Source organism: Rhinoraja longicauda, chromosome 6 (assembly GCF_053455715.1).
Source record: "Rhinoraja longicauda isolate Sanriku21f chromosome 6, sRhiLon1.1, whole genome shotgun sequence".
Taxonomy (NCBI): Eukaryota; Metazoa; Chordata; class Chondrichthyes; order Rajiformes; family Arhynchobatidae; genus Rhinoraja; species Rhinoraja longicauda.
Window position 1 is genome coordinate 58,233,195 of NC_135958.1, and position 27,455 is coordinate 58,260,649.

The following is a 27,455-nucleotide window of genomic DNA, read 5'->3' on the forward strand; positions in this document are numbered from 1 at the left end:
GAATGGGTGACGCTTCGGGTCCAGACCCTTCTTCAGATTGATGAGCTGAGGAACTAGATTCGTTTCACGACAAACCATTGCCAATGTCTTTAATACGCGTTTTCGAAATTCCACATATATTCAATTAACACAAAATAGATAGGCACAAAAAGCTGGATTAACTCTGCAGTTCCTTCCTACACATATTCAATTAATTGGATTTAAATAGCCCTAAAATGGGATTTGAGCCTATTTTAAGTCACTGTTCTTCAGAAACTGTGGGCGAAGAACATGTTTTTACCCTTGGAGTTAACTCACAGGCTATGGTGAGAAGGCAGGAGAATGGGGTAGAGAGGGAAAGATAGATCAGCCGTGACTGAATGTTTGAGTAGACTTGATGGGCCAAATAGTCTAATTCTGCTCCTGCCACGTATCATTTTAAGAACATCTGTTCTCTGATCTGATCTTCAGCCCGATGAAAGGTTCCGACCCGAAACGTCACATATTCATGTTCTCCAGAAATGTATGGCGTTGGTGAGACCGCATTTAGAATATTGTGTTCAGTTCTGGGCACCATGTTATAGGACAGATATTGTCAAGCTTGAAAGGGTTCAGAAAAGATTTACGAGGATGTTGCCTGGACGATAGGGTGTGAGCAATAGGAGAGGTTGAGTAGGCTGGGTCTCTATTCCATGGAGCGCAGGAGGATGAGGGGAGATCTTATGGAGGTATACAAAATCATGAGAGGAATAGATCGGGTAAATGCACAGTCTTTTGTCCAGAGTAGGGTAATCGAGGACCAGAGGACATAGGTTCAAGGTGAAGGGGAAAAGATTTAATACGAATCCGAGGGGCAACTTTTTCACACAAAGGGTGGTGGGTGTATGGAACAAGCTACCAGAGGAGGTAGTTGAGGCTGGGACTATCCCATCGTTTAAGAAACAGACAGGTACATGGATGGGACAGGTTTGGGGGGATATGGACCAAGCGCAGGCAAGTGAGACCAGTGTAGCTGGGACATTGTTGGCTGGTGTGGGCGAGTTGGGCCGAAGAGCATGTTTCCACACTGAACTGAACACTTCCAATATGGCCTGACCCGCTGAGTTGCTCCGGCATTTTGTGTCTATGTGTAAGAAGGAACTGCAGATGCTGGTTTAAACCGAAGATAGACACATAAAGCCGGAGTAACTCAGCGGAACAGGCAACATCTCTGGAGAGAAGGAATGGGTGACGTTTCGGGTCGAGACCCTTCTATCTTCTGTATAAACCAGCATCTACGGTTCCTTCCTACATAGAGCATTACCGTCATTGTTTTCGTGTGATGGTTCAAACTGGATGCGAGACGATAAACCACGTTTTATTAAATTGGAAGAGTAATTCAGTTAATCCAATTTTAACAATAATCTAGCATTCTCACTAAATTATAAAAATAACCATTTTCATAAAACAGCCTCCTTCGGTGACAACGGAAACATTTATTTAGGGGACTGAGTTGCAAGCACTAAATCTAAAGTTTTAACACAAAGTATCCGCGATAGTTCACGCCAACTACAGACATGAAACAAATACATTTTACGAGGTATATATATAAACTACTGAAGATGCACAGAATTTACAAAATTAATCGAGATTGAGTGGGAAATTAGGGCAAAAGATCTGTTGATAGAAGATATTGGACATATACTTTGTGTGCACCTCCAGTATATAAAGATAAAGTGTATCTGTTCTGTGTCTGTAGCTTGCATGAATTATACGTTTGTTTGTTCATTGCTTTTTGTGTTAACGGTTTAGATTTAATCCTTGAAACTTTACGCCTTATGTAGACACAAATATATGGGGAGACGTGTCTCTAGTCTTGTATTAATTGATATCTCGGCCCTCATTTGCACCCACTCTCCGTTAATTGCGAGGGTGATTAGATCGGTCTGCAGGTGTATTTGGATTCTTACGGAAAGGAACGAGATTCTTGATATGCGTTCACACTGGGTTGTGACTTGAAGATGTGATCTCCTTTAGTTTGTGCTCCAGAAATCGGAACGAAAGCAGAATGACCTCGACCACTGATTTAAAGGCGACGAACCCACGTGTGTTTTAGTTACAAACCTGAAGTTGGTGACAAATATTTAAACGGTATTTACTTAAAACTCTCGCTTTAAGGGGAGTACGCCCTACAACTAATTGTGTGTTGATTGCGTTTTATCAAACGTGGTTATACAACTTCGCGTCTGCTCATTATATGTGGCGGAATAGATACGTTTCTAAAGGATAAAACTGCGAGGAAGTATGACAATTGGCGTTTCGTTCCGGTTGATTTCAACTTGTTCCTTGCGATCCGCCCCTCCCTGCCATTAAAATGAAATTATTAGCAAAAACATTGGCGTGTTGACTTTGGCAGAGTTTATAAGGGAGGCCGAAACCACACAACAACGATTTCTTGGCAAACTTGCCAAAAGAAAGCTACCCAGAAGAGGAATAGAGGTCCAGGAATACGCGCTGGCGTTCGCTGCAAAATTCAGGTCAGTGTTCTTTTACTTTCTCGACCGTGTCAGGGGAAGATGTCAAATTATTGAAAAGTGTAGATATTAGAGTGGGGAATGGTTTTGGTCGGGACCCATTTAGATTAATGCCTGGTCTAAGCTTGGCATGTTTAATAATTGAAAGGTGTCGGATCAAGCACGCGTGCTTCCTTCTACTGGACTCACCAACCGCTATCTCCAGAGATTAGAAAATTGACTTCCTGTTCTTTTTTTTTTGAGGTGGGTGTTTGTTTAAATCTTTCTTAAAACACACAATTTCACACCGAAGCTTCCTCGTGGGGACTCTTGTACAGAGGCAGCTCCTGGTAATTAATTTGGCATTTCAGAATAGCGACTGGGCTGCATAATGCCCGTATTCATCCCTACGGACTCATCTGAAAAAAAACTTTAAGAAAAGCTTTCAGAAAACCAGAAAATACCATTCCGTTACAGTTCAAAGGAACTGTCAGTCCACGGAATAAATCGCCGCCTATTACTCGCTGCTTATTTAAACAGGCCTTCGTGGATTTCCATAACCCTACAATTACTTAGCAGAACTTTTTTTGTTGTTGTTGTGTGGTGGTGGTGGTAGTGGGGATAGTTGGCGTGGGGGGTGGGGAAGGAGTGAGTGTTGGTTAGATTTCACACAAGGGTGCGTGGCAGTGCGGTGGAGATTGGTCTGGTGGTGGAAGGTGGGGGTGGGGGGAGGAGGGAAATTAGAATGAAAAGATGACTTTTCATCTGTGTATGAAGTAGATTTCAAGCGGAAAGAGGACATTGGGCTCCTGGTCCCAATGGGATGGTATAAGGATGGAGTTATGCTCACTCGAGGGCCTCCCGGCGACTCTCGTTGCTACAAAGTCAACCTTAAGTTGAGCAAAACCAAAGCTACTTTTCCACCTGCGTTGGGTATTCCCTGTAGAACGACGCCTTGGTTCATTTTGCCCCTTGATTGTTTTGCAGGCTTATGTTGAGGGGAGAGAGGCAGCAGAAATTAAATTCTGACCCTATTCACAGTTCACCTCATTAGAACCATCCTTTACATTGGTAGGGAGGGGGGAGGGGGGTTGAAGGGCGTGATGACTGACTGAAGTTCCCTCTGCTACGGCCAGTTCTGCATTCGAGACCTGTTCCGTTGGTCTTTCGTGTTTTTAACCCCTTCAAAAACTGGTTAAGAAAGTGTGAGGATGGGAATTGTTTTGTAACTGGACACACACGGGACACTGGTTCTATTGCTTATTAATGCACATTCCGGAATCGGGATTTCCTTGGTTTAAACTAAAGAGCCATTTACTGACCCTCGCGTTCGCAATTGCATACATAAAAACGAAATATGGAAGGAAGTGGCAAGTTAAAATATAGTTTATTTATTCGTTCAGAGATAGCCTGTTCACCGATCCGTGGAGCGCGAATATAAATTGCAATCCTAATCAATAGTATCTCTTGAAACATTGGTAGTTGTACGATCAGCGTAATATTTGCAAACCTTAAGCAAAGTAATGTGGATGAGTGAGAGGGACGTTATTGACATTTGCTGTCCAATTAAAACGTGAATAGATGGTGTTTATTACACTATATAGCACTTATATCTAATAAATTATTTTAGCATTGTTTATGAGACAATTGTCTTTTGACAAAAGCAATATAAACGCACATATCTACAAGCGGAACAAAACAAAGTGCTGGAGGTACTCAGCGGGTCATGCAGCATCGGTGGAGAGAATGGACAGGTAATGTTTTAGGTCGGGACCCTTCTTCAAACTGACGTCTCCATCTATAAGTCGAAACTGCTTTCCCAGAAGTATGAAACATTTGCGGAGTATTTAAAGCCTTTCTCGGTCGCTTTATGTAAGCGTCGGTAATGTGTAATCCGGAAGACAGCGACATTAATTTCGTGCAAAGCACAAAGTTCTGGAGGAACTCAGCGGGTCAGGCAGCATCTGTGGAGGGAATGGACAGGCGATGTTTCGGGTTGAGGGCATTTCTTCAGACAGGATATAGACCATTTGGGAATATGGGGAGGAAAATGGCAGATAGAGTTTAATCCGGGGAAGTGTGAGATGTAGCATTTTGGAAAGCCAAAACAGTCCCACGCGAAACGCCATCAGTCCATTCCCACCACAGATGCTGCCTGACCTGCTCCTGCACTTTGTGTTTGGCTCAAAATTCCAGCACCTGCAGTGTCTTCTGTCTGACTTTAACTTCATCCTGTCAAAAACATTGTTAAAGTGCTAATTGATTTCATTCTCCTGACCCCCCTTTTTCAATGTAGTATTTCTCCTTGTCTCACAGTCGGGGAGCAAACTCACTCTAACAACAATCAGTCATAATAAGAATAAGTGGATGTGATGAATTTCGGATTAATTGTTCCAAGTCTAGTTTCAACATGCCCCATTTTATCGTCCAGGATGAAAATGTGAATGATTCCGAATGTTTTTTAAAACTATCCTATTGCTAGGTTTAAAATTAAAAGAAACATTGCAAGGCCGGCACAGTATCACCGCTGACAGAGCCGCTGTTTCACATCGCCTGAGACCCGGGTTCGACCCTGACCGCGGGTGCTGTCTGTGTGGAGTTTGCACGTTCTCCCTGCGGGAACCTCCGGGTTTTCTCCGGTTTCCTACCAAGTCCCGAAAGACGTGCGGGGTTGAAGTTAACTGGCTTCTGTAAATTGTCCCGAGTGTGTAGGGAGGATGTGGATGGGAACGTGGGATAACATGAAGCTGGTGCGGACGTGTGATCGATGATGGACTTGGGCTGGGTGGGCCGAAGGGCCTGTTTCCACGCTGTATCTCTAAACTAAACCTAAACAGTCACCTCAGTGAAGGCTTGCCTAATCGCAAAACAAAGGTTATGTGGCCTGAACGATAATGAATGATTTCATGGAAGATCCTTTTCTGTATCAATGTTGAGGGGCGATTCAAAGTAATGTCATCAAAATTTGGTTAGCGATAAGCTTGTTGGAAATCCGTGCTTACTTCTAAAGCAAGGATTGCGTGCTGCCAAACAGCACACAAAGATGACCATGAGTTCTGCAGTAAACTGTCACCTTAACCAAGTGCAATAAAAACAGCACCGAATCCTATGATAAGACACGGTTACATTTCGATACCAAGTCAATAAATGAATTGCCTTTTAGAACCTCCATTATAATTAAATGTGAATGGGATCACTTTTGTTGGGCCCTGTTTTATACTGCAGCAGATTGGAAAATCTTTGAAACTCTTCAGAGGGCCTTATCATCTACATTAACTTTGTGTAGTTCCAGTAATTTTTTTTTTTTAAAGGAGCCTTTGGACAAAAGCTACCCCGCTTTCCCTGGGAAAACAAACGATTTGCTGATTGTTTCTGGTTGCAGCGGAGTGCGAGGCTGGAATACGGTGCTCAGCCAATTCAGTCTGTTTGGACAAGACGGACATTGTTCGAGCCATCAACAAACTGGAGAGGGGTCATCTGGCTCTCCCTTGTGTTAGATTCACTGCGTGCCTCTGAGACCAGATACGGCTGATGTGAAAATTACCCGCTTTGACCGAAAGAACAAATTATAGAAACAAGAACACAGCAATAATACATGCGCTGCCATATCAACGAGGCAGACTTCCCATGGCAAAAAAACAACAACTTTTGAAAGGATATTTAAAAGTTCCCGATCTACTCTTTCCATAATTATAGTTAATTCATTCATTCGACCCAAATTACCATAATCCGCCGTGACTACACATTTTGCATCCAGGTATAATATATACTTCATAATATTAATTTCTCTCGGGGTAAAACAAGCACACTTCTCTTTTGTCGTGTTCGGATTAAAAATTAATTGAGTGTTAAATTAACAAGCACAAATTCGATTTCTTCCATGGAATTATTTTTTTTCTAGGTGAACCTTTATTGGAGAGTTCATTTGTAAAACTGAGAGGAACGAAATGGCTAAATGCGGATTGATAATACTGTCAATAAATTATAAAACCAGCACAACAATCGCGCGACTCCTCGGCTGTTTAAACTGTAAACATGTTTGGAGCCGGGGACAAATATTACAGTAGTGCTAAATAATTAACGGTCCTTTCACGTTACAACATCCAACCGGGGAACAAAAATATTCGACCGCAGTCACCAAACAAAGTTTGCCTTCTTGAACAGATGCCCAGCGGTTTAAGTTACTTAGAATTCGTTTGAAGCAGATAGCGAGATATTTTTTTTAAAAAGGAACGTATTTCTACAAGAAAAAATATTTGATGTTGATATACTTTTAAATGTTGTACAGAAATGTTGGGCAGATTACAAAGGGTAGTAAATGTGTTCATGATTCCATGATTCATGATTCATGAATCATAAATGATTCCAATTGAAGTGCATGCAACATGTTTCTATAAAAGCGAGTATCTAATTTAATGTGAAATCTTATTTGCTTCCTTGAGGCATTGATTTGTTAAAAAAAACAGTTATCAATAGTTTTCATCGAAGTAATTCGATTGAACAAGGCGAGCAATTTAAATTATTTTCTGAAAATGAAGCTAATAACATCATCCGAACTATTTTGATTCTTGTTGCAATGGTTTCTTTTTCAGTTTGGCGTTTAAAAAAAAATTATATACGTATTCACTTTAACATATATAAAAGGGAATATCAACCGGTTTAATCGTTGCGAATGAAGCTATCCAGAAATAAATGAATCGTTTCAACTGATGCTGCACTAGATTTTCCAATCTTAAGTTATTTTTCCAAAGCAAATTCGCGGAGCCTCTGAAATGGTTTCGAGCCCAGAAATGTCAGCGGATGGGCGTTCCAAACTGATGCCTAATCAATCTGTACAAAATTATGTCTCGATTTGTTCTGAAAGTGTGACATAAATTCGGGCCCCCCGGGCGTACAGATGCATTGAACTGTTTAAACTTATTAAAATTTGACTTTAAAAAAACCGTTTATTTTGCAAGATCAATTGATTGGAAGGGTTATCATGAGGAGACTGTCTTTCTTTTCATCTTCAATGCCCCCCAGTTACAAGTCGCTGTTATTAGTGGCAATGATTTGTCCTCCTCCTAATTGGGATCTCGGTAGCGACCCCAATGAGCGCGAGGCGATCGTGTTGTAAGAACGATTTGGGTAAGGTATTATGGGCTATGTCACGGTGCACAGTTAACAAATTCTGCTCCATGCTGGCATTAGCTGCTGAGCCGGGACTTTCCCGCAGGGACGACGACTGGGACCCAAAGCCACCCCACTGAGAGAGCAGGACTGAGGCGAGATTAATCATGGACTAATTCAATTTACAACAGCCCATTTATTCAGTCTCTTTTTTTTCTCCAAGACGAGCCTTACAGAGGCATTGTACGAAGTGCATTTGCATAGTCCAAATCTGTGCTTGCGATGGCCACAATAACAGGTTCTTGATTCCCCACCCCCATTGTCCCACCTTACTCTGCAACCGGGATTCACTGGTTTTACAATCATCTGCATTCAAACGAGTTAGCGTGCTTTAACCTGGGATTAAATGACTACATTTCACACATACATCCTGCAGGCTGTGAAGTTATGTATAGAAGCGTTATAGATAATTTCGCCAGCCCCTTTTATCAAGTGTTTTTACATAAAGAAACACCCCAGGAAAGTTGCAGTTCCTTTCTCGCTTTTGTTTCCTCGGAGTGAGCACTTTTTTTTAAAATTCAGCAACTTTTTCTTTGAAAGCGGCCTCGCGCTGTCTCCGAGTTAACAATTTCATTGCAATGTCAATCATCGTTTACATGTGAATTTGTAGCAGTCTTTTGTGCTGCAACAAAACTGGCGCGGAGTCCCTTCCTCGATCATTATTACACGCATTAACATTTTAATTGGACTTTTTGTGGTTGTATCTTGATATGCGTTAAATTCTGGACCAACAAGTCGTGTTGAGAAAAGGGGTTGCCTTTGGCGGTTTTGTGTACCGCACTTAATTGGGAGGGGCGATTCTGATAAGTGACACCAGAGACTCTCATTTGGACTATCAGTGTCGCTACTTTTCGGGAAAACTGGGGTTAGATAAACGACAGGTGGCTTGAGGAGGGGGGGGGGAAATCGTCTATGTGATCTTGTATCTTCGGTGAGGTCCCGCTCGGCGTTTCCCTGTCCAGGCGCAGAGGCGGAGATAATTAATAAGACACTGGCGTGATCACATGTAAGCCACAATTCGATACATAGGCGACCTTCCGCGGCGGAAATGCATGAATATTGAAACAGAATCTGCATACACGATAATGAAATGCTTTAATGGAGCGCTACCCAAATATATTCAGATGTAGACACAGGGAACTGCAGGTGCTGGTTTACCAAACAAAAAAGACACAAAGTGCTGGAGTAACGCAGCGCGTCAGGCAGAGACGAACCCCATATTTGAACACACACACTCGTGTATTTAAATCCTCACCTTACTCCTGCCCAAGGTTGGAAGAACGAAAATATTGACATAGCTTAGGTTTTTTTAAACAAAAACTCAATGATTTCTGCGAATGTAGCGAGTATATAAATTGGAAAATATTGTGGGTCGATAAATAATGTAGAAGCCCCGTGATTAGGATGGATTTACATCGAAACGCAGTGTCCCGCTGATACCGCGGGAATAGGACGGTGTAACAGAGGCGACTATCTGACTATTTCTCCTAATACTGCTCACACGTACAGTCCCCATTGCAATCGAACCGCAAGTTGTGCTTGCGAGTTTAAATTGCAGCGGCAGATATCGTCAGTAATAACTCCCCGCCATTATTCTACATTGTTAAAAGATTTCTTTCTCATTAAAATAGATGGGGGGTTTTTCGCCCATGTGAAGCGGCAGACTATAGAATCAGGCGGCAGCGGGTTGAGTGATCGCAGAGGCTGTAAACAGTCTAATTGGACTGGTTGTGTGTAAGCTGCAGCTCCATGTGGAAGAATGCTTGCGCTTGCGATTGATAAACTACCAGAGGATGTCGTTGTTTTCGCTCCCTCTGTGTGTTGAATGACACTCTTCGTCAGTGGCACACAGTGACCTCCATCCAGCAGGAGTTACGCACGTCATTCAGCTTCTATGCAGAGACAAGGCGCAAAGACAAAATCCCACAGGGAAAGGCGACTCTCCGCGATACCGGGCAATGCAAAATGACTGATGCGCGTCGTAGAAAGCGCTCTCTCAGCTAAAGAACAAAACAGGCATTTTAAAGTGTGCATTGTTCAGTCAAAGAGTTTCTACAGGTAACACACCACACGGAACAGTCGCCGGGAATGTGAAAGGGAACAATATTTAGAGGATTTTATTTTTGTTTGCTCTTTTTAATTTATGATAATTCTGAGATTGCATTTGTTTTTTTTCTCTCTCTCTCTCTCTGTAACCAGGATCCTTCGTCGTATGTGTCAAGGCTGCAACGTGACGCGAGAACAAAATGCTGTGGAGTTTTTGGGAGTTTGTATGCGCTTTTCTGGGTCTGAGCTGCCTGGTGGAAGGTGTCCGCGGGGGTTACGGGATGAGCATGTTCGCAGCTCAACAGACGCCCCCCGATCCTTGCTACGACGAGAACAGCAATCCCAGGCGATGCATCCCCGACTTCGTCAACTCGGCTTTCGGCAAGGAAGTGAAAGTGTCCAGCACTTGCGGCAAAGCCGCGTCTAGGTACTGTGTGGTGACCGAGAAAGGAGACGAGCGCTTCAGGAATTGTCACATCTGCGACGCCACCGACCCGAAGAAGGCTCGCCCGCCATCCTACCTGACCGACCTCAACAACCCTCACAACCTGACCTGCTGGCAATCGGAGAACCACATCCAGTACCCTCAGAACGTCACCCTCACTCTCTCCCTCGGCAAGAAATTCGAAGTCACGTATGTCAGTCTCCAGTTCTGCTCCCCGCGACCCGAATCGATGGCTATCTACAAGTCGATGGATTACGGCAAATCGTGGGTGCCTTTCCAGTTCTACTCGACCCTGTGTAGAAAAATGTACAACAAGCCCAACAAGGCTGCCATCACCAAGCAGAACGAGCAGGAGGCGATCTGCACCGACTCCCACACCGACATGCACCCTTTCACGGGAGGGTTGATAGCTTTCAGCACCTTGGACGGCCGCCCGTCGGCACACGATTTTGACAACAGTCCCGTCCTCCAAGACTGGGTCACCGCCACCGATATCAAGGTGGCCTTCAGCCGCCTCCACACCTTCGGGGACGAGAACGAAGACGACTCGGAACTTGCCAGGGAGTCCTATTACTACGCTGTGTCCGACTTGCAGGTCGGAGGCCGCTGTAAGTGTAACGGGCACGCATCCCGGTGCATCCGAGATCGAGATGGCAACCTGATGTGTGACTGTAAGCACAACACCGCCGGCCCGGAATGTGACCGATGTAAACTTTTCCACTACGACCGACCCTGGCAGAGAGCCACGGCCAGGGAATCCAACGAGTGTGTAGGTAAGAGAAAGATCCCCATTTTTAGACCCGTAGAATGGAATGGAATTTGGATCTCAATCGTTGCAAGCAGAAAGACACTTGGTCTATGGGTTGTTATTTAATTCGCATAAGCGCACAAGGAGAATAGATTCATAAGTTACACAGCACGGAAACAGACCATTCGGCCTGACATGTCCATGCAGACCAAAAAAAACCCCATCCCATTCGCTCGCGATTGGCCCATATCCCTTAAACCTTTCTTATCCATGTACCTGCCCGAGTGTCTTTTATAGTACCTATCTCAATTAGCTCGTTCCATACACCTACCGCCCTCTGTGTAGCTATCGAGTTCCTAGAAAACCTTTCCCCTCTCACCTTAAAAGGCAAGGTCACGTCGCCGACTCCTATATATCCTTAACCAGGAAACCAGTGAGATTGTGAGCGATAAAATACGTTCAAATCTGCTGCTCGGTGGCCTGTACAGAACCTTAGCTAAGTCAGGAAGGGCGACCAGAGTGCAGTCATTGACAAACCTGTTACATCCCGGAATGTTTATTCCTGTATTCCACTGAGGTAGAACATTCACTCTCTTAGACTGAAGGTGCAAATCTATTTCCCCATGAGCTTGCATGGCACAGTCTCTCACGCGAGTTTAGAGATACAGAATGGAATCAGGCCACCCGTTCATTCCACGCCGACCATCGATCACCCATTCACATTGGTTCCATGATATTACCCTCTCCCATCCATTCCCTGCACACCAGGGACAAATTTACAGAGTCTGATTAACCTACAAACCCATACATCGTTGGGATGTGGGAGGAAACCCACGCGATCACAGGGAGAACATGCAAACTCCGCACACAGCCAATACCCAAGGTCAGAATCGAACCCATGTCTCTGGTGCTGTGAGGTGCCAGCAGCACTGCTCCGCTCTTGCCCAAGATCCACCGTCCACATTTCACCAATAAACATCGTTAATTATCTACCTAATGGACAGTTTGATATTATTGTGGACACTGTATATTTTGACCACGAGGAACCCACTGCTTTCTAAGCGCTGTTAACACACTGACTGCTTATCAACAGACCCAAACAAAAACTCGCCGGGAACCCTATTTCGCCCACATTACTAAGACGATGGCTCAATATTATTGATGTAAAATGTAGGGGGAAAGTCAAGTGTGATATTTTAAACGGAGAATGATGACCATATTTACAATCAGCTCAGAAAAGGGCAACATTTGCAATATTTTACAAAGTGAGATTATCGGGAATTGATCCAGCTTATTGTAGTGCCAGTGTGATTGACAGAAGCCGGATATCTTTATTGGCGATTGATATTTCAAGGCCAGGGAACACAAGTAACCATGCTTTCTAACCATTCACCTAGAAAGTAATTGTGCGCGGTGCCTTGCTGCAATGTTAGTGTCAACATACCGGTGTCGAATATGTACCCGCTACTGTTTATGGATTTATATTCATAATATTGTCCCAGATGTTGAGAGGTGAATTGAAACCACGAGCAAAAACATAACGGTCCTTGTAAAGGGGGCGCCTTTTCCTCTGCAATGTGATTGCAATTGAAATGTTCTGAAAATCCCACCAACTTGGCCCTAAATGTCTGCTCCGAGCGCAATGCGCGCTTCACAATACTTTCCAGAGCACACGTTTCATAATGTGTAATAAAGGAACCGCAGACGCTGGTTTACAACGTAGATAGACACAAAATGCTGCAGTAACTCAGCGGGTCAGGCAGCATCTCTGGAGAGAAGGAACAGGTCTGAAGAAGGGTCTCGACCCTAAACGTCACCTATTCCTTTTCTCCAGAGATGCTGCCCGACCCGCTGAATTACTCCAGCATTTTGTGGCTAACACACGTTTCATGATTTCGGCACAAACTCAGGCAGTGACTTTGTAGGGCATTTCGAAGTTTAATTAGTATAATGGACGGTGAACTCCGGGGCACTCCATGTATTTGCCGTGGTATCGAGGAGCTTGTTTCTGATCGTAGCGTTGCGGTCAAAATCATATCCCCTCCAACATTTAGTGCAAGTCGCTGCAATCAAATGCATCGGCGAGTGTTGGCGTTTCAAGTGTAACCCAGGGAGGCCGAAGAGATTTAATCATCGGATAATCCGGCAAATTCTGTTATCTGTCGGCAGGGTAGGGATTGGCCCTGCGGTTTATTGGAGCTCCCTACATCATGAAAGGATTTATAATTTTACAACCGCTAAACAATAAACGTTGCGCCTTTCATGTTTCTTTTGAGCTGATCGGTTTTATCACCGCCGCCTCCGTCAAATAAGGCAATCTGGCTGTTGTTTTCAGATTGATTTTATTTACTTACTTATATTCTTTTGCGTTTTGACCGAAGTTTAGACCTGAAACCGCTCTTAGATTAAGCCGGCAGGCCGCAGCCAAAGCAATGTTTTAATGAACAAATTTTTACATTACGAAAGGTAAACAGCTAAATTAAGGCGGCAAAGTTTTTTTTTAATCCGCTGGGGTAAATATTTATTTGGTCCGTGAAAGGGGATGTACCCTTAAAAATAATGTTAGCTAGAGGGAAGAGAATTATCAAATATTCTCGCCCTTATCAAACGTTAAATACATAGAGTTAACTGATTGCTGGATTGCTAATTGCCCTTTAATGTCTCAGAACAACATGTAGAAAAAGCTGGAGAATGTCTCTGATGTGAATCTGTGTTGAATGAACTGTACACCGTACAAGATAGCAAAACGCACACTTACACCTTGTTGGAACTTTCCACACAGCGACTTAGAAAGACAGTGGCTAAAGTATAGAGACACAAAAGATTGCAGATGCTGGAATCTTGAGCAAAAACACAAAGTGCTGGAGGGAATCAGCGGGTCGGGCAGCGTCTGTGGAGGGAAATGAACAGACGGACAGGCGACGTTTCGGGACGGGACCATAATTTCAGACTGACTGACTCGCTGAGTTCCTCAAGCACCTTGTGCTTTGCAGCGGGTAAAGGGGTTCTTCCCAATGGGTTCGGGGGCAGGGAAGAGGCCCCGCATTAAACATGTCTAAAGGCAAAGGGGGAAAAAAACATGTAAGCGATTACAGGAGAATGTGTATCTGCCGTATGTGCTGGAGGACGGCTGGCAGTGGCAATGTGAGTCCAGAAACAGTGCTCCCGAGAAGTTGTGGCTGGTATCCATGTGTGTGTGTGTGTGTACAGTGTGTGTGTGTGTTTATATGTATACAGTATGTGCGTGTGTGTTTGTGAAGGCGAGAGGCTTCCATCGTCGCACCCACAGCTCGCTGAGAGCGAGGGAGCCTTTACAAATCTCCATGTACACCATGTGCACAGGCGATAAAGTTCACTCCAACGGTCGCAGGGCCTTGCGATCGCGGTTCAACTGTTCGTCCTTCGCTCGTCAATCTCTTTGCCTCCTGCTTCAGGAAGCTGCAATCTTCCCCCTTGCCATTGCATCAGTTAAAACAACACCACCAACCCCGCAATATACCAGTCCCGCATTTACAGTTCTGTGTCCCCAATACCCCAGCCCTTCCCCGGTCCTTTAACAGGTCTCTCTTGCACCACAGCAGCCACGTTCCAGATGTTCCCCCAAACACTAGTTCGGTTTAGTTTACAGATACAGCGTGGAAATAGGCCATTCCGCCCACCGAGTCCGCGCCGACCAACGCGAACACTATCCTACACACTAGAGATATCTTTCAATTGTTGCCTAAGCCAATTAACCTGCAAATCTGCACGTCTTTGGAGTGTGAAATACTGACTACTGACTAGCTAATTAAATTATTGCATCGTATGGGAGGCGCATTCCCAATCTCGTTGTACCCCTGTACAATGACAATAAAGATGTATTGTATTGTATTGTATTGTATTGGTAGGAAACCGGAGCACCCGGAGAAAACCCACGCGGTCACGGAGAGAAGGTACAAACTCCATACAGACAGAACCCGTAGTGAGAATCGAACCCGGGACTCTGACGCTGTAAGGCAGCAACTGGACCACTGCGCTACTAAAGTGCACATGAGATAAAGGCTTTGGCAAAATCTCTCTCTATATATATATATGTTTATATTGGTGAATAAATTATGTCGGGAGTAATCCTGTTTTTTTTTTTAAAACTGCACATGACTTATTTAGGCTTTAAAAATAAAATCCGTTCTTTGTTCAGTAGAACACGTTTGTGAAAAGATAATTACTGCTTTCTTTCACATGAAACTTTTTTTTAGCGACTGCACAGTGAAGAGTTCTCTTTATACTCGCGGTTAATTGGTGAGGGTGTGTGAAGTCTCTCCACTTCTAGCCCATCTAGCGAGGTTAGCTGGAGGGATCGTGGATATATCCGACCGTGGGGTGAACCTGTAACAGTTGTGTGAGTTACTCCAGCTTTTGGTGATACCTTCGAGCTTGTTGTCTGTCGTTGATCCGTTTAATATGAACTGGGCGAGAAACACCCAATTCAGGTGAATGGGTGAAATTATGAGTAAATTATGGGTTTTTTATGTATCTGTGAAGCTGCAGCAAATATGAATTTCATTGTTCTGTACATATATGACATTTAATCACCGAAGATAGACGCACAACGCCGGAGTAACTCAGCGGGTCAGGCAGCATCTCTGGAGAGAAGGAATAGGTGGCGTTTCGGGTCGAGACCTCTTCAGACCGAGTGTCAGGGGAGGGGGGAAATTGGACAAATGAATGAAATATATGCAAAAAGTAACGATGATCAAGGAAAGCTGGAGCCCACAATGGTCCATTGTTGTCCGTGGGGAAGGTGATAAGGAGTGATACAAACATTGGAATTTGGCAGACCGACAGTGAAACTAGTGCACCGACTAAGGTGGGGGAGGGATGGAGACAGGGGTTGCTTGAAGTTAGAGAAATCAATGATCAGACCGCTGGGCTGTGAGCTGCCAAAGCAAAATATGAGGTGCTGTTCCTCCAATTTACATTTGGCTTCACTCTGACAGTGGAGGAGGCCCAGGACAGAATGGTCAGCATGGGAATAAGAAGGGGTGTTAAAGTTGAACACACTTGACTCTTGAAAGATCACATTTTGGGGGCAACAGGGAAGGGTCTTGGAAAAGTAAGTGTTTCTTATCTGAGCCTACATTTCAGGTAACTTGAAGACTCCATCTTCATTCCCCTTCAGCAGTTGTTTGGGATGATGTAAACTAGACAGGACCTGACCCAGACTTGCCAAGAGGGGGAAAGCCTGGCTGTAAGCGCAGATAAAGCCCTTGCCATGTCCCCTCGTGTCGCTGCTGACATGTGGGAAGAATGACTATAGAGGTCTGTCACAGTGACGTGCAGAAAATGGCCCCAGCAGAAAAGGCCTACTTTACAATTCTGTCAGTGCTTTTCACTGACGCCTTTCATGGCTCTGACAAGTCAGGCATGTACCACAGGCTAATCGGCAAATGTAGTGAAATAACACACAAAAGTCCTTGAGAAACTCAGCAGGCCAGGCAGCATCTGTGGAGGACACAGATAAGTGACGTTTTGGGTTGGGACTTTATAGAGTTAATCCAGTACTTTCTGGGGTTTTTTGTATGCGTTACTCCAGCGCGTTTAAGCATTTTGGAATAGATCAGTAAACACACTGTCTTTGGCCCAGAGTAGGGTAATCGAAAACCAGGGGACATAGGTTTAAGGTGAGGAGGGAAAGATTTAATGGGAACCTGCGGGGCAACTTTTTTACACAAAGGGTGGTGGGTTTAGGGAACAAGCTGCCAGAGGAGATAGTTGAGCCAGGTACTATCGCAACGTTTATAGACAATAGACAATAGACAATAGGTGCAGGAGTAGGCCATTCAGCCCTACGAGCCAGCACCGCCATTCAATGCGATCATGGCTGATCACTCTCAATCAGTACCCCGTTCCTGCCTTCTCCCCATAGCCCCTCACTCCGCTATCCTTAAGAGCTCTATCCAGCTCTCTCTTGAAAGCATCCAACGAACTGGCCTCCACTGCCTTCTGAGGCAGAGAATTCCACACCTTCACCACTCTCTGACTGAAAAAGTTCTTCCTCATCTCCATTCTAAATGGCCTACCCCTTATTCTTAAATTGTGGCCCCTTGTTCTGGACTCCCCCAACGTTGGCAACATGTTTCCTGCCTCTAATGTGTCCAATCCCCTAATTATCTTATATGTTTCAATAAGATCCCCCCTCATCCTTCTAAATTCCAGTGTATACAAGCCCAATCGCTCCAGCCTTTCAACATACGACAGTCCCGCCATTCCGGGAATTAACCTAGTGAACCTACGCTGCACGCCCTCCATAGCAAGAATATCCTTCCTCAAATTTGGAGACCAAAACTGCACACAGTACTCCAGGTGCGGTCTCACCAGGGCCCGGTACAACTGTAGAAGGACCTCTTTGCTCCTATACTCAACTCCTCTTGTTACGAAGGCCAACATTCCATTGGCTTTCTTCACTGCCTGCTGTACCTGCATGCTTCCTTTCATTGACTGATGCACTGGGACACCCAGATCTCGTTGAACTCCCCCTCCTCCTAACTTGACACCATTCAGATAATAATCTGCCTTTCTATTCTTACTTCCAAAGTGAATAACCTCACACTTATCTACATTAAACTGCATCTGCCATGTATCCGCCCACTCACACAACCTTTAGACAGGTACATGGAAGGGATAGGTGTAGAATATTGGCCAAACGCAGGCAGGTGGGACTGATGTGGTTGTGGCATATTGGTTGTAGTGGGTAAGCTGGGCCGAAGGGCCTGTTTCCACACTGTATGACTCCAGCACTTTGCGTCTTTTTTTGCACCAGCATCTACAGTTCCTTATGTCTATGGTGAAACTAGTGAGCATGAGGGGATGGAGAGCGAGAGAGATCGATGGGAAGATGCCCAGGAGCCGTTTTACTGCCTTAAAACAACAGGTTTTCCCAAGGGCTTGCACTCTATCCCTTGTAGGACAGACCAAGCAAGGGGCTCATAAGATCATTCTTGGCTAAGAAATGTTTGGGAGAACAAAGAATAGCCAAACTGGAGAAACATCACTTCTGAGCACCACCTCTGCACGATTTAAGCCCATTTTGGGGGACGTGGAACAAATGAATAATTAAAAATAGCAGCTGTGTAAGTAAACATGTATAACTCTCCACATTATACTAAACACCCTGCAGAAACTGTAACTTCTGCATTCCCTCCCCTCTCCAACCACCCCCCCCCTCTCCAACCACCCCTCCCCTCTCCACCCACCCCTCCCCTCTCCACTCACCCCTCCCCTCTCCACCCACCCCTCCCCTCTCCACCCACGTCTCCCCTCTCCACCCTCCCCTCCCCACCCTAGTCATCCTACCAGTTCCACTCATCGCATCCTTGTATCTCTCTTGTTATCACACCTTCTACAGCCAACAATGTGCCATTATGGGCTCCACCCTTCCTGAGGTCATCTGTTGCCAGCCCTGATTTACTCTGGCCTTTTCTCGCCTCCAGATTATTTACCAACTCTACTTTCAGTCTGAAGAGGGTTCCAACCCAAAATGACCTATTCTTTTTCTCCAGAGATGCTGCCTGAGCTGCTGAGTTACACTAGCATTTTGTGTCTATCTTCCCTCAAACTGAAAAAATGTACTAAATCAATGGTATGAAAACGGAATTCTTGAATTTTAAGTAATACCCCACTAACTCTTATCAAGCCACCCTCCCCACCCATTTCTCCCACTGACTAGCCTCTTCCCCTCCCCCATCCCCTTCCACCTATATACCTCTTTACATTTCATTCCTCTCATGATCTGACATCGTTTTGTCTCCCTTACTCCACCCATATGCCAATCAATCCGCCCCCCCTTCACCTGTACCCACCTATCACTTGCTCGGCTTTGTCCTGCCCCATCCCTCTTTTCCAGCTTTCTTCTCCAACCCCCACTACAATCAGTCTGAAGAATGGGCCCACCCTGAAATGTCACCTGTCCATTCCCTCCACATATGCTGCCTGACCATGTTTTGCTCAAGGTTCCAGCATCTACTGTTCCCCATGCCCCTGTTTGAAACTGCTTGGAGTTAGCAGAAAAATGACTTTGGCCATCTCAGAATCTATAAATAAAATCAAGTCCGTCCACCCACCCCCACTCCCCCTCGATCCCATATAACTGCTGAAGGACAAAGACAGTGGAGTCTTCAGGTCGAGACCTTTCTTCAGGGGCAAGGGAAACAAGAGGTATGAAAAGGTATGGAACAAATATGATCTGTCAAGAGTGTTTATTGGTCATCTGCACCGAACAATGAAATTCTTACTCGCTGCAGCTTAACAGGAACAGCAACCTCATATTTGGCTTGGGCGGCCAACAAGTCAGTGGTATGAATATTGTTTTCTCTAATTTCAAATAATCCTTGCATTCCCTCTCTCTACGTCCCCCCTCCACCCTAGACGTCCTGCTAGTGTCATTGTTCATATCCATTCATTATCACCTCCTCCACAGCCAACCATGGACCATTGTGGGCACCATTGGTGCCAGTCTGATTTAGATTTAGATTTTTTAGATTTTTAGATTTAGAGATACAGCGCAGAAACAAACAGGCCCTTCGGCCCTCCAGGTCCGCGCCGCCCAGCGATCCCCACACACTAACACTATCCTACACCCACTAGGGACACTTTTTACATTTGCCCAGCCAATTAACCTACATACCTCTACGTCTTTGGAGTGTGGGAGGAAACCGAAGATCTCGGAGAAACCCATGCAGGTCACGGGGAGAACGTACAAACTCCGTACAGACGGCGCCCGTAGTCAGGATCGAACCTGAGTCTCCGGTGCTGCATTCGCTGTAAGGCAGGAACTCTACCGCTGCGCCACCGTGCCGCCCTATTTGTTCCATTCCTTTTCATACCTCTTGTTTCCCTTGCCCCTGAAGAAAGGTCTTGACCTGAAATGTCACCTATTCCTTTCCTCCAAAGTTGTTGCCTGACCAACAGAGCTATTCCAGCATTTTGCATCTATCTTCTTTAAATATGCAAAAATTGGTAATGAAATTTATTTATTAATCAGTAATATTAGGTAAACAGATTAACCAAAAACAAAGTCCACAGTAGATCGTTGCTGGGGTAGGGTTGTGTTTGGAATTGTTCAAGGTGGTTTAAGAGCAACAGAAACTGTTATTGAAAGTGGAGGTCATGGTTTTCAGGGTTTAAAACCTACTTTCTGATGGTAGGAGCGAGATGAAAACGTGGCCAGGACAGTGTGAGTCTTTGATGATATTAGTTAAGTTTTTAAGGCAGTGCCTCTTGTAGGTCCCTATCCCTTTAATGGTGGGAAACTTAATACCCGTGAAGGAGCAGGCAATGTCCACCACTTTCTGCAACCTTTTTTGTTTCACGGTGCTTGAGTTAGTGAACCAGGCCTTGATGCAACCAGTGAGTATGTTCTCCACCGTACACCTGTAGAAGTTCAATAGAATATTCAGTGACATACCAAATCTCCTCAAAGCTTTTAAAGGAAATAGAGGTGTTGATGAGGTTTCTTTGTGATCTTTGTCCTACAGTCAGAATGATAAGTGATACCACCACCGATTACTTAAATTAGCCTACCCTTTTCAATAATGAGGAGCATTTAGAATCTACTAGACCAAGTGGACCCGTTGGGCCCAAACCTCTCCTGCATTGGTGCAGCACCCTCTCCTCTCCCCCTCCCCCCAACAAACAAACAAACAAGAGTTTTAGTATATAGATTCAAAGATTTCATTTTGGATTCTGTTCACCAATAATAGAAATTTAATTAACAGATTGTAATCCTGTTTCAAGCAAATCAGTTTGTAGCACCTCCAACACAGTCATTTTAATAACATACATAATGGCCTATATTAAAAGTAAATATATGGTCAAGTTGTAATTGGTACATTTATATGGCGTCTGCTCTATTCCCATTGTTTGGACATTTAGCATCTTGCAGATGATTAGATCATATGACATTTAGTTACTATTATTAATTGAGAATATTCTGCAAATATATTGCACATAGTGGGATCCCATATATAATTTGTCATGTATCAAATTAATTATATTAATTGTCTTTTTGTTGAAACGTGCTTTCTGTTGGGGAAAATATTTTGGTCCTGACTGAGGACGGCTAATCTTCAACATCCATTTCTTTTCATTGACATAACCAAAGAACAAACAGGTCTGAAGTCTCAATTAGTGTGAAGAAGGGTCCTGACCCGAAACGTCACCTATCCATGTTCTCCAGGGGATGCCGCCTGACCCGCTGAGTTGCTCCAGCACTTTTGTGTCTTTTCAACCATACAGGCATCTTGCGCGTTTTGCCTGTGTTTGACTTGTGCATTTTTAGAATGATGCGCCTGTTTAATTAATTCCAAAGCTATTTTACAGTCTCATGCTTTTGAAATAACTTGCTCAGATTTGCACCTGGCAGCGAAGACATGTGCGATGCTTGACAAAGTGCTATACAGAACAACAGTGAAAGATGTGTATTTCACGCAATGTTTTAGTATGAAACTGTATTCTCTATCAACCACATCTGGAAAACATCCATCTGTTTTATCTATGGAGCCTGAAGCTAAAAAGGCATGTGAAGCAATGGCAATTGATGTGAAATTAGAACGTGAACAATCGCCTTCAGAAAGCACATATAATATGTTTAATTTACACGTTTTTTTAGACACGTGCTGCTGTTCCAGAAGGTAACTGTCAGGCCACAGTTTAAGAATAAGGCATAGGCCATTTAGAACTGAGATGAGGAAAAACTTTTTCAGTCAGAGAGTTGTGAATCTGTGGAATTCTCTGCCTCAGAAGGCAATGGAGGCCAATTCTCTGAATGCAATCAAGAGAGAGCTAGATAGAGCTCTTAAGGATAGTGGAGTCGGGGGGTATGGGGAGAAGGCAGGAACGGGGTACTGATTGAGAATGATCAGCCATGATCACATTGAATAGCGGTGCTGGCTCGAAGGGCCGAATGGCCTCCTCCTGCACCTATTGTCTATTGTCTATTGTCTAACTCACGGGGTGCCTGTAATATAACACGTACCGTACAATGGAGTTTTACCTTACATTAATATGCGATGGGAGCAAAATTAGGCTATTTGGGCCATCAAGCCTACTCTGCCATTCAATCATGGCTGATCTATCTCTCCCTCTCAACCCCATGCTCCTGCCTTCTTCCTATAACCCCTGACATCCACACTCATCAGCTCTTCTGGATGCCACATGGAAATAGTTTATTAGCTGAATCAACTTTACCCTTGTAATGCTGTTGCATTTAAACATTGATATTGAAATAGTCTAAATATTCCTTGGTGTACAATTCCAAAGGTTCTCATTATTTTCCCAACATTTCTCTAGGAGCATGAATCATGAAAGAGCGTGTTTCTTTTGCTGCCAATTTCCTGCTAGTAATTCACTGGTTCTTTGACCAATCTTCATGCCTGAGCTTCGAGGGACCCTCCGGCTTCACACAACATCACAGCCTTTGCCTGTTATCATTTAATCACGGAACTCCCCATTAGCTGGCCCATTGTGGATTGATTTTTATGTGGACGTAATCAACGTCCCTCAGTACCACTTTTCCCCAAAGAAATCCAAATGTTTTCCCTTAAAATATTTATAAAATTTCCTTTTGGATGTTACCAGTGAATTTCTCCACCCTTTCAGTGTATTTGTGCATTACGATCACTCGCTGAGCTCACTCAATCTCGCTTTGATAGAAATACATTAAATCTGTGTCCTCTGGTAACTGCCACTCTTTATCCTATCAAAACTCTTCATGATCAAATTTCCTCTTTTCAAACTTCTTCTCGGCCTACTTTGCTCTAGGTTGAAACATCTCAACTTCTCCAGTCTCTCCACGTTCTGGGTATCATTTTAGTACATCTCTCACGTACCCGCCAAAGGAGCTTAACAATTTAGAGTCATACAGCATGGAAACTGGCCCTTCGGCCCAGCTCATCCATACTGACCAAGATGGCCCATCTAAGGTAGTACCATTTGTCTGCATTTGGTCTAGTTCTCTCTCACCCGTTCCTATCTATGTACCTGTCCAAATGTCATTGAACTCTTATTATTGCACCTGCCTCAACCACCTCCTCTGGCAGTTGTTTCCATACACAACAATCCTTTGTGTGAAAACGTTACCTCTCAAGCTCTTATTAAATCTTTTCCCATCTTAAACATATGCCCTCCAATTCTTGATTCCCCAACCCTAGGAAACAGACTTTGTGCATTTACCCTATCTATTACCCTCATAATGTTATGCACCTCTGTAAGTTCCCCCTTAAACGTACTGCTCGATGAGGAGTAAAGTCCTAGCCCTGTCCAAGCTCTGAATAATGTGATTTTGGAAATATGCTTCCACTTTATTTGAGAGATAGTTTTAGTTTTAGAGGAACAGGGTGGAAACAGGCCCTTCAGCCCACCAAGTCCACGCCAACCATCGATCACCTGTTCACACTAGTTCAAAGATATCCTATTTTCGCACCCTACACACTGGGGGCGATTTACAGAAGCCAATTCACCTACAAACCTGTACGTCTTTGGGACGTGGGATGGAACCGGAGCGCCCGGAGAAAACCCACGCGGTCACAGAGAGAATGTACAAACTCCGTACACTGATGCTGTGAGGCAGCAGGTCTACTGCTTCGCCACTGTGTCACCCTCAGATAAAGAAAGAAACAACTGCGAAGGAATGTTGCTCTGGTTTTCACAATTAGTAATAAGGATAATAACAGGTATGGAGATTATCAAAGCTTTAGTAACCTAGTTAGTTTAAAACTTGAGTGCAAACTAATGCTGATACTTTCATCCTGTTTCCTCATGGAAGGTTTCAAATGAATATCACAGGTTTATGTGATTTATCCCATTTTATTTGAACATTATCAACCACGTTGGTATGGTCTCCAACATTTATACTTAAAAAAAGCCAGAGTAACTCAGTGGAACAGGCAGCATCTCTGGATAGAAAGAATGGGTGACGTTTTGGGTGGAGTCCCTTCTTCAGTCTGAACCCGAAATGTCACCCATTCCTTTTTGCCAGAGATGCTGCCTGTCCCGCTGAGTTACTCCAGCTTTTTGTGTCTATCTTCGGTTTAAAACAGCATCTGCAGTTCCTTCGTACACAATTATTCTGAAGATGCAGATTTTCATGAATTCCAATTTGCAATTACTGTTAAGGAAAAGTGCTTTGACAATTCAATTTGATTCTCCAGGATGGAGCAAGTTGATTAATGTTGGGATGGTTATTGGAATACAGGATAGGAATCTTTACTTACTGGCTCTCAGGAACTGAGGAAATGTGAAGGGCATTGTATGACTCTATGATTATACAAAAGATGTGGGTTTGTAGGTTAATTGGCCATTGTAAATTTCCCCTTGTGTGTATGTAAGTGGTGGAATGAGGGGAATTTATAACAATATGGAGAGAATAGAGTTGGATGAGTGTAAATGGGTGGTTGATGGTCAGCATGGTTTGATGGGCCAAAGGGTCTGTTTCCCAGATATATATGTCTCGCTTCCAATCCAAAGGAATGTCAAGGCAAAATAGGAGTTTTGAGAAATAACAATTATAATTATGGGGCATTTAATGATTATTTTAAGGTTTTATTTAAGTGCTACGATAATAATTATCAGCACAGTGGTGCAGTGGTAGACTTGCTGCCTCACAGCGCCAGAGACCTGGGTCCGATCCCGACTATGGATGCCGTCTGTACAGAGTTTGTACGTTCTCCCCGTGACCGCGTGGGTTTTCTCGGACATCTTCGGTTTCCTCCCACACTCAAAAAACATACAGGCTTGTCGGTTAACTGGCTTTGTATTTAAAAAATTGTGAATTGTCCCTAGTGTGTGTGTAGGATAGTGTTAATATGCAGGGATCACTTGCCGATGGGCCTGTCTCTGCGCTGTATCTCTGACCTAAAATTAATTAATTAAGGCACAACACAAAGGAAGCACTGTTGAAAGGCATTTCTATATCACTTTGTGCAGCAAGCAGAAATCTTTATTTAGTAAGGATGAAGGTCATTTGCTGTACCCGATGATAAATCATTTTATGATCTGCAGTAATTGATTATTTTCAAACCAAAACTGCTACTTTGAAGTGACAACAGCTTTTTAATGACAATGTAAAATAGTTCAGTGGCCTCCATGTTTTATTGTTTGCGACAGAATTAATATGAGATTTATTACAATCTTCTGAATATTTATATAAATGCACAACCATTATCAGAGATTGTAATAAATTTCAAGGTTGACCTGTGCTACAGATTCATGAATATGCTGATGAAATCTTCTAACCTCATTCTCATCAGTAAAACATAGTCTTACATACGACATGTCCTCTTTATTATATTCCTGACCTCTTGCAATAAAACATGACCTTCGCATGTTTTACTAAAAATACTTATTAAGTACAAGCTATGGGGAAGATTAGGTAACTATACATTTTAGTGCTTATCTTGCTTAATCTTTCAACAACTTTTCCAAAAAAATAAGCAAGCCTAATGATCAATCATATTGACATTTCGTGATGTACCAAGTCAGGGAAAGATCCCAATAGTATCCACTGGACCAAGTCGACCCGTTGGGCCCAAACCTTTCCTGCATTGGTGCAGCACCCTCTTCTCCCCCCCCCCCACCCCTCCACGCCCTCCTCCCCCTCCCCCCCTCTCCCCACCCCTCCCCTCCTCCCCACTTCATCCCCCTTATCCTCCCTCCTCCCCTTCCCTCCCTCCCCCCCTCCCTCCACCCTCCCTCCCTAGGATATAGATTTAAACTTTAAAATGTGAATAACTTAAAAAATATAACACCGATTTCAATGAAACTTCTTCCATTAGCACCAAAGGGACGACGGTGAGTAAGGTGGGCCTAAAATTGTCACGCTATCGTGTACCGTTTTGGCTGTAGTTCAGGAACAAACAAACAAACAAACAAACAAACGAAAGTTTTAGTATATAGATGTGGTTCTCTCTTTCACTGAAAGATTGCTAATTATTGAAGACGTTGCAGGAATTATTTCAGTTGTCCTGAAATGAACCTTGTGGCAAAATTCATCACTGATTGCATCCATCACACTGTTACTGAAGTTGTCTTTGCCAAGTTATGTGAGCAAGGTCACCATGTACACATCACAAAACATTTGCCTACTTTGTTTTAAAAAGGTAAATAATGATTCAGTTTAGTTTAGTTTAGAGATACAGTGCAGAAACAAGCCTTTCAGCCCATTGAATCCACGCTGACCAACGACGCCCATAGACTAATGATCTCCTATGCACACTAGGGACAATTTACAATTTTACCAAGCCAATTAGCGTAAAACCTGTACGTCTTTGGAGTGTGGGAAGAAACCAGAGCTCCCGGAGAAAGCCTATGCAGGTCACGGGGGGAACATACAAACTCCATACAGACTGCACCCATAGTCAGGATTGTACCCTGATGTCTGGTGGTGTAAGGGATCATCAACTCTACCACTGCCATAGTGCTCTGAAGAGTAGAACACAAAGTTCTGGAGTAACTCAGCTCATCAGGCAGTATCTCTGGAGGACCTGGGCAGGTGACATTTCAGATCGAGACCCTTCTTCAGACTGATTGTAGTAGAGTAGAGAAAGGTGAAAACGAGAGTAGGGGGCAGGATAAAGCTTGGCAAGTGATAGGTGGATACTGGTGAGGGGATGGCAAAGGGGGTGGGGTTGGTTGGCAGATGGGTGGACAAAGGCGAGAAATGAAAAGGAAACAAAACGTGATGGAGACAAAGGGGTGTCAGATAAGGAGAGAAAAGGAATTAAATGTAAAAGCTAGAGGTGGGGATATAGATGGAAGGGGATGGGGTGGGGGGCAAGGGGTGGGAATGTGGGAGGAATGGGTGCACAAAGGGTGGGGGCAAATCACTCCTTATGTTGACAAATCACTCCTTTTTCTTAATATCATCCCATCAATTGCTGAGGCAGGAAGTGACAAGTGGTGCAATGGTCCTCCCATTATTGGGTTCATTGCCTCCATCTTATATACATTTCTACTCCCATAACACAATGAAATTTGCAAACGCGATATTCCGTACTTTAACTAGTCTATGGGTCATCGTTTTCCATTCACTGTCAGTTTCATCTTCACAGCCTCGCTATCGGCATTTGTACTTGCATTTTGATATTCCTTATTGACTGTATGCACATATGCATGTGTAAGTAGTTGATGTTGGCCCAAACTAAGCCTGGCCATTGAGCAATCTATTGGCACAATGGAGATGATGATCAACAGTATAAGTAAAAGTCACACTGGTCCCAGTTTTTTGTGTTCTCTACAGACAATACCACACACAATTAACCAAAAAATGCACATTGATTTTAGTTTATTCATATTAATTGTTCATTAATGTACGATCTTGACTGAAGTTTGACCATTGTAGCAAAATCATAGATTCATCTGCTGTTTATGGTCACCGAGCATTACAATTCTGAAGAAGGATCTCGACCCGAAACGTCACCCATTCTTTCTATCCAGAGATGCTGCCTGTCCCGCTGAGTTACTCCAGGATTTTGTGTCTATCTTTGGTGTAAACCAACATCTGCAGTTCCTTCCTACACATTACAATTCCACACTTGTCATCATA

General features: G+C 43.9%; 1 protein-coding gene across 3 annotated transcripts in view; it reads left to right on the forward strand.

Moving 5' to 3' along the window:
• Positions 1–2,347: 2,347 nt before the first annotated feature.
• Positions 2,348–27,455, forward strand: part of LOC144594488 (netrin-1) — a 192,656-nt gene continuing 167,548 nt past the window's right edge. The window contains exons 1-2 of one of the 3 annotated variants that reach the window (XM_078401043.1): positions 2,348–2,495; positions 9,840–10,904. In XM_078401043.1, the coding sequence (XP_078257169.1) occupies positions 9,887–10,904 (1,018 nt within the window). In that variant the 5' untranslated portion in view covers positions 2,348–2,495; positions 9,840–9,886. Of the gene's footprint in view, positions 2,496–8,624; positions 8,647–9,069; positions 9,699–9,839; positions 10,905–27,455 lie in introns of those variants that run through there. The other 2 variants (XM_078401044.1, XM_078401041.1) reach the window with 2 other exon arrangements.